The 13,591-nt window shown below is 40.7% G+C and overlaps 1 protein-coding gene across 1 annotated transcript in view; it reads left to right on the top strand.

Annotated features, from left to right (window-relative positions):
- The window catches only part of QRFPR (pyroglutamylated RFamide peptide receptor), a 92,364-nt gene that overhangs the window by 35,805 nt on the left and 42,968 nt on the right, over positions 1 to 13,591 (top strand). Inside the window, exon 2 of the mRNA XM_077476833.1 lies at positions 8,892 to 9,050. Within this exon, the coding sequence (XP_077332959.1) occupies positions 8,892 to 9,050 (159 nt within the window). The remainder of the gene's footprint in view (positions 1 to 8,891; positions 9,051 to 13,591) is intronic.

Here is a 13,591-nt window from a genome sequence, read left to right as displayed (position 1 = left end):
CAGGGATCAGTGCTATAAAAATGCACTGATTACTGTGTAAATGACACTCGCAGGGAAGGGGTTAAATACTAAGGGGCCCTCAATGGGTTAAGTGTGTCCTAGGGAGTGATTCTAACTGTGGCGGGGAAAGAGGCTACCACTGACATGACAGCGATCACTGCTCCCGATGACAGGGAGCAGTAGATCCCTGTCATGTCACTAGGCAGAACAGGGAAATATGAATAGTATCTTGATAACTACAGCTCTTAGTTTTAAAGGGGATTTGTGTAAGTTCTCTTTGTGGTACCTCGGAGGAAAATAATAGTCAGTCAAACATCACAGAAATGTGCCCTAATTACTGGCAAAAAAGCACAATTTTCTAAGGATTTACTTATCTGTATGTTTGACATGTTTTAAGTAAATGTATACAAATAAAAGCTGAATGCCCAGCAACTAGCTAACAACTAAAGTGGAGTTCCAGGCCTTTTATGTTTATTAAAAGTCAGCAGCTACAAAAAGTGTAGTTGCTGACTTTTAATAAACAGACATTTACCTGTTCCACGGTCCAGCGATGTGGCCGAACGGATAGCCGCTCCCCTCCCTCTCCTCTCCGCGGGCGCCTCCATTTCCACTCTGCACACTCGGCCGGGCACGCGCGGTGCATGCGCGAGTTGTGCTGCGCTCGCGGAGTGGACAAGCGATCTTCTGGGACCTGTCACGTGCCCCAGGAGATCGCCAATCCGAAAGGAGGAGTCGTCTTGGAGGTCCCTGGGCGGAAGGAGGAATTGGGACAGTAAGTTCCCCTCCTAACGAAGCCCCCCCCCCCACCCCACCCCCCCAGAAATGACATGCCAAATGTGGCATGTAAGGGGTCAAGAAGTGCTTAAAGCGGAAATTCCATTTTTTAAGTACAAAGCCAGAATACAAATCCATTTACTGTACTGTATACAAGTTTCTTGCTAAAGAAATTTAATTTCTAACTTATGAAGCACACTGCATGACCAAGCAGATGACACATTGGGGTGGATATACTAAAGGCAAACAAAAATAATAAGACTATGCAGCACCACATTTGCGCTCCATAGACTTATTATTTATGTTACTTTGGTTGTATACAGTCCAACCAGAAAGTATTCACAACGCTTCACTTTTTCCACATTTTGTTATGTTACAACGTTATTTTAAAATGAATTAAATTCATTATTTCCTAAAAATTCTACAAACAATACCCCATAATGACAACGTGAAAAAAGTTTGTTTGAAATCTTTGTAAATGTATTAAAAATAGCCGCATTAATGCACGTCAAGAGTTTTTTTTCTGCAAAAAGCTCCTTACCATTATCTGAAGCCCGTTTACACCAGCAGCTATGCTACAGCTCCTTGTATGTACTGGAATTGTGGCAGTTCTAATGCACCAATCCCAGTGCTATGTACTGCTTTTTACTTTTTTGTGCGAACTTTTTAAAAATGTAATACGAGTGGAGCGAGGTGGTGGACTGTGTCTCCTGACACTGCACTGAAAAGAAGTACAATGTCTTTTGGCACATTGACTTATGAAGGTCGGTGCTCCCCATGACTGTGCTTGCAGCCTTGTGCTGCCATCTGTTGGCGTGTTACAAAACTAGTCTCAAAACTTTTTGATACCACATCCTATAATAAGATTATAACTTCCCTTTCAATCTTCCTTCAAAGAATATGATATTTCATCTCAGACATATGCATTTGAATGGACAAGCTTCTTAATACTTACATTTCTTTTGGTCTTTTCTTAAAATATTCCAAAAATACGTAAGTTATATATGATGACTCTTGAAATGTGTCATTTCTTTTTAGACAATTTCTTGTAGGTGAACTTTTGTAGGTGAACTTTGTATTAAACATAAACGTTATTGTATAGCATAGTATAGTGTTATTGTATGGTATAATCTTCGAAGGAAGAAAATTCATCTGTGTCAGTCCAAAGAATGAGAAAAGGAGACCATCACCAGCACCCAACAACACTGACTCTTACTATCATTTCATTTTAATTATGCACATAGGGCACATTCCTGGACAATCAAATTCCCCGATTTCCTCCTTATCCTGACTCAGCAATCCAATCCACAATATATCGTCAAATGGCACGTATATAGATCTTAGCTCCACCACACTCCAATAGCTATATTCCCAAATAATAGTGTAATGGGCCATATGCAGGGATGAAAAAAATAATCTCATTGTGCAAATACGATAAAACTCCAGGAAATTTTTATTCCATAAATCTAATAAAAATACACTCACATTTTATAAAAAATTTGCAAGCATATAGGTAATAAAGTAGCCAGCACTTCCTACCACCAAAGCAGAAGCTGCTTTGGTATTTGCGCAATGAGATAATTTTTTTCACATGCCATTTGACAATATATTGTGGATTGGATTGCTGAGTCAGGATAAGGAGGAAATCTGGGAATTTAATTGACCAGGTATATGCCCTATGTGCATAATTAAAATGCACTGATGGTAAGAGTCAGTGTTGTTGGGTGCTGGTGATGGTCTCCTTTTCTCATTCTTTGGACTGACACAGATGAATGTTCTTCCTTCGAAGATTATACTATACAATAACATTTATGAACTTTGTATTTATTTATGGTTTAATTTATTTAAGCGCTACACTGAAACCTTTGAATACTTTGTATTGCGTCCAGCAATATTGTGTCAGCTGCTGTTTCTTTGTTCTTTTGCTTTATAGCGCAACCATTTTTTCTTTTTATTTTGTATTAAACATGTCCTTCAATCTTTGGAACAATAGAGAGATACTGAAATGTACAAAGATGTTTTCTAAAGTTCAGCTGTGAACATAGCAATTAAGTGACAAAGATAAAGGATCCTACTAGAATAAGATTTTATGCATTATTAACGCAGGACGTTTCTACTTTAATTAACTTTTTTAGATTTTTATTTAATTGCACTTTTTGTTTAGCACCACTATTGCCAAAAGTATTGAAACACCTCTCATGTTCTCATGCGCACATGAACTTTAATGGCTTCCCAGTCTTAGCCCTTGTACACACGGTCGGACATTCTGACAACCAAATCCGTTGGATTTTGTCCGACGGATTTTGTCCGAAACTGTTGCACACACGGTCGGACAAAGTTGTCAGAAAATCCGATTGTACATAACGTGATGACGTTATTTCGTTAGGACGGGACTATGTTCAGGCTAGTAGCCAATAGCTTTGGTCTAGGAATTTGATCTGAGCATGCGAGGCACTTTGTCGGAGTAGGCTACACATGATCAGAGTATGTCCGATCGGAGAATTTTGATGGAAAATTTTACAGACAAGTTGGAAAACTTGGTCCGTCGGAGTATCCAGTAAACAGTCCGATGGAGACCACACACAGTCGGATTATCTGACAAAATGGTCCGATAGGACACATTCCGTCGTAATCTCCGACCGTGTGTACAAGGGCTAAGTCTGTAGGTTTCAGTATTGAGTTGGCCCACCCTTTGCAGCAATAACAGTTTCAACTCCTCTGGGAAGGCTGTCCACAAGGTTTAGGAGTGTATATGGAAATGTTTGACAATTCGTCCAGAAGCTCATTTGTGAGGTTCAGCACTAATGTTGGATGAAAATGCCTGGCTCCTGGTCTCTGAAAAACATCTGAATATATTTCATTTTTAAATTCTGATCACTGGACTAAGCAAAACAATCAAGCTCCACTGTAAAATTCAGCTTCTGAAGGGATCTTATTTATCGATGCCAATATTTCCTCCCATTCCGAGTCCTGGAGAGCAGCCCTCATCCTTGGAAAATTTGCTCTCTTGAAGTTAAGTGTTTTTATCTTTCCCTTATGTGTTTTTTGCTTACAGCTAACATCAAATGAAATCATGTTATGGTCACTGTTACCCAGGTGTTCCTTTATATGAACATTAGTAATAAGCTCTGCATGGTTTGAGATTACCAGGTCCAACAGATCTTCATTCCTAGTCAGGAATAAACAGGACCATACAATTGTCCTGTAATAGGCTATATAATTTTGCCCTTTGTCCCAGCAGTGCCATTACTCCAGTCAATTTATGGGTAGTTAAAATCCCCCATTATAATCATCACCCAGCTCTTGCAGCCCTTTCCATCTGTGCAAGAAGCTGAGTCTCCACCTCCTCATTAACATTGGGTGGTCTATAACAAACTTCAATGATTAACTTTGAACTATGCACATCTACCTGCAGTTCCATCCATAATTCTTCAGACTCATCACGCTCTCCATCCACCCGGTCCTCTTTCACACTTGCTTTGAGATCACTTCTCACATAGAGACAGACCCCGCCACCTTTCCTTTTTACCCTGTCTTTCTGAAAGAGTGCATGGCCAGGAATATTAATAGCCCAGTCATGTGAGGAATGAAGCCAAGTTTCAGCAATACCGATTACATCATAGCTCTCCTCATGCACCAGAGCTTCAAACTCACCTATTTTGCTTGCCAGACTTCTGGCATTGGCGAACAAACACTTCAATGCATTATTACATTTTGCTCTGGTGTTTTTCATATCTTGTTTAGTAGTTCAAATGGCACTATAATTTCCAATGGTTGTTTTCAACATGGGAACTTTCTTGTCACCTGCCATAACCATCCCCCATCTATCCTTTTGATATGAATGTTACTCATTGAAAATCATGGGGTAAGACTTGTCCTGCAGTCCCAAGTCACAGGACAAGTCACAAAAGTGTGAAAGGAGCCTCAGTGTGATTATGCAATACAACTTGGATGCTACTTTGAAGTGGTTTGCATATTCTGTGGGGCCAACATCGTGCTGGTATCACACCAAAGTAGTACAGAACCTTTTTCACAATTGCGCCATGCTGAGTTGCATTGATATGATCGGGCGCCATTGAAAACAAAATGGTTAGCTCTTCCACCTAGCAGCTCTAGGGTCTTCAGTGCAAATCCTAACCATAGTACTACCTGCAAAGAGCTTGCATGTGTCTCCCTGTGCCTGCATGGGTTTCCTCTGTGTACTCTGGTTTCCTTCCACACTCCAAAGACATGCTGGTAGATTAATTGGCTCCTGTCTAAATTGACCCTATATTATGTATGTATGAATGTGACTCAGGGACCTTAGATTGTAAGCTCCTTGAGGGTAGGGACTGATTTGAATAAATGTACAATATATATGTAAAGTGCTGTGCAAATAATTGGCTTAGTGTGAATGGAGCCTTAAGTGGAACCAAAAAAGCATGATCATGCATTGATACATTGCAGAACAGGGGCACCATTGATTCACTTTCTAGTAGAATACTCTTGCACATATTGAAAGGTTTGTTGTCTGAAACAGCTAGATTAGATAAAGACTATGTTTGTCTTTAAATAAAATTTACAATGCGGTAAAGGGCGCTGGCAGGTTAAAATCCTATGTGCAGTTTTGGAAAATATTACTTAAAGAGGAACTGCAGTCTTTTAACATATGTTGTAATACAAACATCTTTGCCATTCTGAAAGTTTCCTCTAACTACTTTGCATATTATTTTATATGTATTGTGATTCTATACTTGCCAAATATGCTGCAGAAATCTTCTACCACAAGGTCTGGTTGCAGCCATTTTAACTGTGGGCAGCTGAAGCCACTGCCTGTTCACTTCCTAGATTTCTGTTCTGCTGGCTACACAGCATACACTTCCTATTCTCATGCCTGTGCAGTAAGCAAACTGCGGTGGACATTGTTGTGGATAAGTTTCCATAGGAGTGGCAGCTTCTGTGAAAGTTCATGCCCTGTTATGGCAATGTATCAACAACATGGAACACAGAAACAGCTGAGGGAAGTGTACATACTATGCTTGTGTATAGGTGGACAGACTGCTGCCTCCCCCCTCCTAAGTAATGCAGTGTGCTGCTCTCCCTTCCCTCCTCCCCCAGTAATGTGTACTCTTGTACTCTGCAGCCATCCTTGGCTCTCCTGTGACTCCCCGATCCCATCACCTGTGAGAAAACTTTCACAAGAGTATGAAGAAAAAAAAAAAAAAAACAAGCACTGCTGGGATAGCTGATGTTTCTCTCCAAGGAGTCAGTGTAAATGCAGGAAACCACGTCATTAACCTAGGCATTTTACCAGCAAAGAGAGAGGAAGTATACAGAACAGGGTATTTACTGCCACAAAATGACAGTTTTTATTTCCAATGACAATACAGCAAGGGCAAACGGTTTAACCACTTAAGGACCGGAAGGATTTACCCCCTTAATGACCAGGTCATTTTTTGCAAAATGGCACTGCGTCACTTTAACTGACAATTGTGTAATTGTGCAACGTTGTACCCAAACAAAATGTATGTCCCTTTTTCCCCATAAATAGAGCTTTTTTTTGGTGGTATTTGATTACCTCTGTGGTTTTTATTTTTTGCACTATAAACAAAAAAAGAACAACAATTTTGAAAATAAAAAAATCTATATTTTTTTACTTTTTGCTATAGTTAATATCCCCCCCCCCCCCCCCCCAAAAAAAAAAAAAACTATAAAAAAAAAAGAATTTCTTCCTCAGTTTAGGCCAATATGTATTTTTCTACATATTTTTGGTAAAAAAAATTGCAAAAAGTATATATTGATTAGTTTGCGCAAAAGCTATAGCGTCTACAAAATAGGAGATAGATTTGTGGCATTTTTATTATTATTTGTTTTTACTAGTAATGGCAGTGATCAGCGATTTTTAGTGGGACTGCGACATTGTGGCAGATGGATTGAACACTTTTGGCACTTTTTTTGGGAGCAGTGACATTTATACAGCGATCAGTGCTATAAAAATGCACTGATTACTATATAAGTGACACTGGTAGGGAAGGGATTAACACTAGTGGTGATCAAGGGGTTAAATGTGTGCCCTGGGAGGTGCTTCTAACTGTGGGGGCAGTGTACTGACTGAAGGAGGAGAGCGATCTCTGTTCCTGATCACTAGGAACAGACAATCTCTCTCTACTTCCCTGTCAGAACTGGGATCTGTTTGTTTACATTGACAAATCCCCGTTCTGGCTCTCTGTGGAGTGATCGCACACCCATCGACTTCGGCGCCATGCGTGCACCTACTGTATCTATTGCACGAACCGATGTACAGCTACGGCAATTTGCTCAATAGAGCCAACCTGCCGCAGTATAATGAAGGCAGCTGTTCGGCAAGTGGTTGATTGAAGGAAAGATGAAAAATGACTAAAGATCCGCTTTCATTTTATTGCTATACCTGTTTGCGTCTACCCTGAAGACTGGCAGACTCCCATATTGCTTGCATTTTTTCCCCTGGCTAGTTGGTAAAATACACCATTGTTCTCCAACCGCCTCATAGGAGTGACTGCTCCCCCTAGTTAAAAGGCTGCATGTGCACAGTGCACTCTCTCCTCCTGATGGCGCAGGTACCCGCTCAACATTTGCCATGTTCCAGCAAATACCCAGGACAGCAGAAAGTAAAGCAGAAAGTAAAGGATATGGGAGTTTTTCTACCAGGCTTTGGGGGTTTCGCAAATGGCCTGCAGGTATGTAATTTACATTAAGCAATTTTTTTTGCTTAGCCAATAGGCCAGCTGGGGCCTATTTACTGCATTGTTCATTTTATTCAAAAGGTAACTTGACCTTTAACAGACTGCGTTCAATACCAGTTTTTTGGTGAAACAGCAGTTGATCATGTTGAATATTTACTGCTGGTTGGTATTGTTTTTCTATAAGAAAAGCTAATACTACATACTAACTTTGCTTTTCTCTAAAGGCCCATACACACGATCTGACTTTTTGACAACAAACATGCAAATTAGCTGTTTTGGAGCAACATCCGTCCGTGTGTAGGCTCCATCGGACAAACTTTTTTCGATTTTCATCGGACTTTTGTTGGCTGTGCGAACAGACAAACTTTCCGGCAACAAAAGTCCAATGGAGCAAAGTCTGATTGTGTGTACAGAAAACCATCGGACTTTTGTACAAAGTACAGACACGCATGCTCAGAACCAATGCAAAAGATCAGACAACAAAACAGAAGTTGGCGGTAAAGAGCAGAAAGACCACGTGATTTGGTGAAAGCTGGCTGAAAAAGTCCTGCCGTGTGTATGCAATACAAGTTCACGGCCAACGACCTTTGTACAAAAATCCACAGGAAAGTTTATACAAAGTCCTATCGTGTGTATGAGGCTTTACTCTGTTTTTCATTGAGATAAATATGCACACTCTGGTAACATTTCAAGAGAAATTGTCTTTTAGCAGTTGAATTTCTATGTCTACATTATGTCATGCATAAGCTGAACTATTAAGCCCCATACACACTATCAGATTTTCTGCAGAGTTTTGTCTTCAGATTTACCAAAACCATATAATATGAGGTCAAACCTTAGGAGTTTCAATTTGTATGCAATCAGGCGGGCCCTTGCACTACATGGTTTTGGTAAATCTGAAGAAACAAATCAGCAGAAAATCTGATAGTATGTATGGGGCTTTAGATATTTTAGATTCATGACACAGAATAAAATGTATGGTAAGATATTCTTTAAAAGGGCAAGAGATCTAAATAAGTGTTGTATAAAAAACATTAACCTTACAATTTTCAGCCGTTAATACTTGCAGAAGGAGATTAGTAACAAAACGTTGCATATTAAGCTTAGGCCCTATTCACACTTGGGCGATTAGGAATCGCAAACAGAATAGGTGAGATTCTGCCTGCGTTTCAAAATCATGACAAAATGCGCAACGCATGTTTGGGTGCCATGCATCCTAAATAGAAATCTTTTGGGGCGACAAACACGCATAGGGCAGCTGATTCAAGTGAATGGACTGTCAGCGCAACACGCAAAATTGCATGAGAATTGGCCAAACGAAATTGCAAGTATGAAGCATGAACATGAAATGTGGCTTTTGTTTTTCATAAGAATATATGTTATAACTTATTTATCTCTGTTTTTCTCATGTTGCAGGTGCCTTTGCTTGTAAAATGGTCCCATTTGTTCAGTCTACTGCTATTGTCACTGAAATCCTCACAATGACATGTATTGCTGTGGAAAGACATCAGGGAATCATACATCCTCTGAAGATGAAATGGCAATACACAAACAGAAGAGCGTTCACCATGCTAGGTGAGTCATTTTCTGAAATCACAATTATTAGCATATCAGAGATAAAAGTACTGTGCAAAGGTTTTAGGCACTGGTGAAAAAATGCTGTAAAATGAGGATGCTTTGAAAAATAATGTAATAAACAGTTTTTACAGTATCTACCGATTAACAACGTGCAAAGTGCACATACAGAAAAGAATAAAACAAAATCAAATCAATATTTAATGAGTCCACACTTTGCCTCTAATACAGCATAAGTTCTCTCAGGTACACAAGTATACCCACTTGCTGACTGTAAATATGTATATATATGTAGCACTAACCCCCGAAGGAGTTTCTGGTTTTATTGGGCTTACCGTTACCTTCTTGCCTGCTTCTCCGTCTAGGGATTCCCAAAGAAATGTGGAAACTGACACTGAATCTTCTTTTGGGTTATTTATTTGAAACAGAAACATAGTCTTTCAATGAAGGATATAAGGTTAGGAGTAAGTTCAGGTACATTAGACTGCAAAATATGGAAAGTCTCTTATAGAAAAATCCAGAGAATAGCAACCGTTTCACAACTGGATTTTAAAACCCCCGGATAGACCTCCTCTCACTAGGCCTAGCAGCCGGTAGGGTGCTTGGTAAAGTCTCTGCCACAGACTTGTGATGTACACTTGAGCGCAGGATGTTTGACAAAGTCTCTGGCACAGACTTGAGCGTTACTGAGGGACGTAGACAAATTTAAAGAGCTATTATACGGTACCAGTATCTCTCAGCCGATCCAGCAATACCATATGAGTGTTGATTTAGGCTGCATCCTTCAACTAAGCCTCCAGGATACTTCAGAGAAGCCAGCCTTGAGCACAACCTTCTCCTGAAGAGTCCTCCCCTGGGATTCTTCATTTGCTGGGCTTCTCCCTTCAGATGAGACGGCACCAGACCACCCTTGGATCAATAGGCCTCGAAATCCACTCGGGCCTGTCCCTGCAGTTGCGTTGCCTCCGGCCAGCCAGCCCCGAGACTTGAAATGCATGGTTCCGCACCCCAGGCCAGGAGGGCCATGGGGCTGGGTCAGGAGAACCACCAGAACCGAACAGACAGAAAATAATTTCCGGAACCCCAAAGCACGTGATGTCGGCACCTCCCAGCATGCACCGCAGGAGAACACTCCCACTGTGCTGGTCCCCAGAGAACAGTGGCATTCAATACACCCAGCTAAACTGTGTTCTTACTCTTGCCGGCGGTGACAACGACACCTGCGGTCAAAGAGAACCCAGTGCAACCCAGCTGGACTGGTACCGAAACCAGAAATTTAGAGAATAGTCCTGAAACCCAACTGTGGTTTCAGGCAATTTAACTTTGAAAAAAAAAAACATAGCGTCTGCTAGTCATATATATATATGTTGCGGTTTGCAAGCGCTCACCGGCGCGCACAAGAAATGATCCGACCGTGTGGCTGGCTGGTCACAGAAGCAAAGAACAGATCATCTTTGATCACCTCTATGGCCTTGGAGGACTGGAGCAATGCCATGATGTCACTTCCAGTCCAGGGTGGAAGTAAACTTTTTTTTTTTTTAAACAAAAACATCAAAAATGTTTTTGATCTTTTGCTTTTAAAGGTAAAGAACAGATTTGGGGTCTCTTTGACCCCAGATATCTTCATAAAGAGGACCTGTCACCCTTATTTCAATTACAAGGGATGTTTACATTTTTTGATATAGGAATAAAAGTGATATAAAAAAAAATTTGTGATAGAGAACCTCTGTAGCTCTAAACAGGTAACCTGCTAAAAATTTTAAACCATCACCTATGGAGATTTTTAAGTACCATAGTTTGTCATCATTCCAAGAGTGTTCACAATTTTAACCACTTCAGTCCTGGAAGGATTTACCCCCTTAATGACCAGGGCATTTTTTGCGATACAGCACTGCGTTACTTTAACTGACAATTGTGCGGTCAATGTTTTACACAAACAAAATGTATGTCCTTTTTTTTCCCACAGATAGAACTTTCTTTTTGTGGTATTTGATCACCTCTGCTGTTTTTAGATTTTGCGCTATAAAAAAAAAAACAATAATTTTCACTTTCTGCTCCAAAACAAATCCAATAAAAATATGTAAAAAATCGAATTTATTCATCAATTTAGGCCAATTTGCATTTCTGGGAAAAAAATCCCAATTAGCGTATATTGATTGGTTTGCGCAAAAGTTATCGCAACTTCAAACTATGGGATAGATTTAGGGACTTTTTACTAGTAATGGCGGCGTTTTAGCGATTTTTAGCAGGACTGAGACATTGCGCAGGAAAAATTGGACACTTTTTGGGGACCAGTGGCACCAATATAGTGATCAGTGATGGCTGCGGAGCGAGTTGCACAAGAGTCCTGTACATCTTTTGGTCTGTTTCAGGTCCGAATTCAGCCAAAATTTTGAACCAAAATCGGACCTGAAACGATGAACAGGGATGCACCCAGGGCCGGTGCTACCACTAGGCAAACTAGGCAACTGCCTAGGGTGCACTGCTGCCTAGGGCGCCCGGTCACTGGTGTTCCTACTCTCTGCAACAAGAAACTAAGACTTAGCATCAGCAGGCAGCCGCTGCTCCATTCGCACATAATGTCAGAGGCACAGCAGCGGCAGAGGACTGTGTCTGTGTCCTGACTCCAGAATAAATGGAAGCAAGTAAACATTCATTGATGGGCACTGGTAGGCTGCATTGATGGGCACTGGTAGTCTGAATTTAATGGGTGCTGGTGAGGCTGCATTTGATGGGTGCTAGTGAGACTGCATTTGATGGGTGCTGGTGGGCTGCATTTGATGGGCGCTTCATTAAATAGGTGGGGTACACATGGGCAGGGCAAATGGGGTGGAGTCAGGGGTGGAGCCAGGGGAGGTAGCAAAAAGGTTTCGCCTAGGGTGTCAAAAAACCTTGCACCAACCCTGCTGTGAGCCACTCTGCACAGCAGTGTGAACCCAGTCTTAAAACATGTAAACAAAAAGTGCCAGAAAAGGCTTGGTCTCCAAGTGGATACACAGTAAGGGCTAGTTTACATTAGCTTTAGTCCTCTGAAGAGTAGTCCTGTGGTCGATATTGTTCAGAGGACATTTGACCGGCAATGAGGATGTGTTATGTTTTAACCCCTAAAACCCACACCACCACACGGCAGACCTGTGCATTTCAAGAGCTTGGGAGGTGGTTGTGGCTCAGCCCCATTCAGGTGAATGGGTTACGTCTAGCAGGCCAGAAGTAAAAAGTGGACATAAATTTTTATGTGACGTCATACTGCGCCATGTGTACGCCCCCACCCATTGGCTTTGCAGCTGAAGTGGGAGTGATTGGGGAGTGGTGGAGATGTGGCTCAGCAGGAGCCATCCCTGTAACCTGCAAATGACTAGATAGCTGAAATATACATAATTAAAGAGCTTGTAAACTCCCCCCCCCCCCCCCCAAAAAAAAAAAAAAACCTGTAAGACAAAGGCATCACATACTAGCTCATTATGAAATACTTACCTTAGAATGAAGCTCCCACAGTGGCACCTGCACACCGATGTGATGGCTGACATCTTCCCTGGTGTTTCTTCTGGGTTTACGGGCTCCGACAGTGTGAGTGAGTGTTTTAATTGCTAAATAAAAACAAATTATACTCTATCCCTGGGAACTACCCCTCTTCTCCTCATCCCCCTCTATGCCATCCCTTTGCCCCTCACCCCTTCTACTCTTGTTTCCTCTCCCTGCCTGGGCACTTGCTACTATATACTTACTCATGCATGCCCAACTTCCTTCTGTTGCAACCGTTCATCCTGATGCATGTTTTTTTTTGTTTTGTTAACTTAGTGTATGTAAATGTTGGGTGACCCCTACTTTAATTTCTTCATCTCATACACTGACTTCCAAGTTGGCACTTCCAAGGTTACCTCACATCTGTAACCATTTTATACCTCATGCCTTTGTTTGCAAGAAAAACAAATTATACGCATCGGATTTATAGAATATATGTTTACTTTCAAAATAAAGATATTGTCAGATTGGCAGAGTGCCCATCAAACTGTATTCATGGTCAAACCACATAGGGCTCAGCATAAAACCAGAGGAGTGATTTAATAACTTCAGTAATTATGTATTATGTGTGATCAAGCAACTAAAATTCATAATTTACAGGAGTAAATTGAGTGCTGATTGCTAGCTATAATTTCAGTTCTTTGAACATTCTCATTTGCTAACAGTTTCTGTTCACTTTTGGCCTAAATTTCTCTTTTATTAGAATTCTTTGGAACATATTGATTATAGTGTTTTTAGGACTGCACGAAGAACAAAGCTATACTGAATGTGTACTAGAAATGTTGTTTAGAATTTCCTAATGCAAAATTACACATTTACTTGGGAGATTGTGCAATAAGCCATTTTCTCTCGCTGAGCGAGTAAGGTGAAATGTGTTGAATAACATTACTTTCCTTTATTTAGAGTTTTTTTTGTTGAATTTAGGATAGTTTAATTTATTAAATTGCTTATTTCAATTAGTGTTACTTGTTTTATTACTTTTTTGTTTTCCTTTTTTCTCAGTGTCTAAATTTTCTTTT

Source organism: Lithobates pipiens, unplaced genomic scaffold, assembly GCF_037356315.1.
Source record: "Lithobates pipiens isolate NorthernLeopardFrog02 unplaced genomic scaffold, aLitPip1_a1.2 Scaffold_13, whole genome shotgun sequence".
Classification (NCBI taxonomy): Eukaryota; Metazoa; Chordata; class Amphibia; order Anura; family Ranidae; genus Lithobates; species Lithobates pipiens.
Note: the sequence above shows the minus strand (reverse complement) of the source record. Positions and strands in the feature narration are given on the sequence as shown.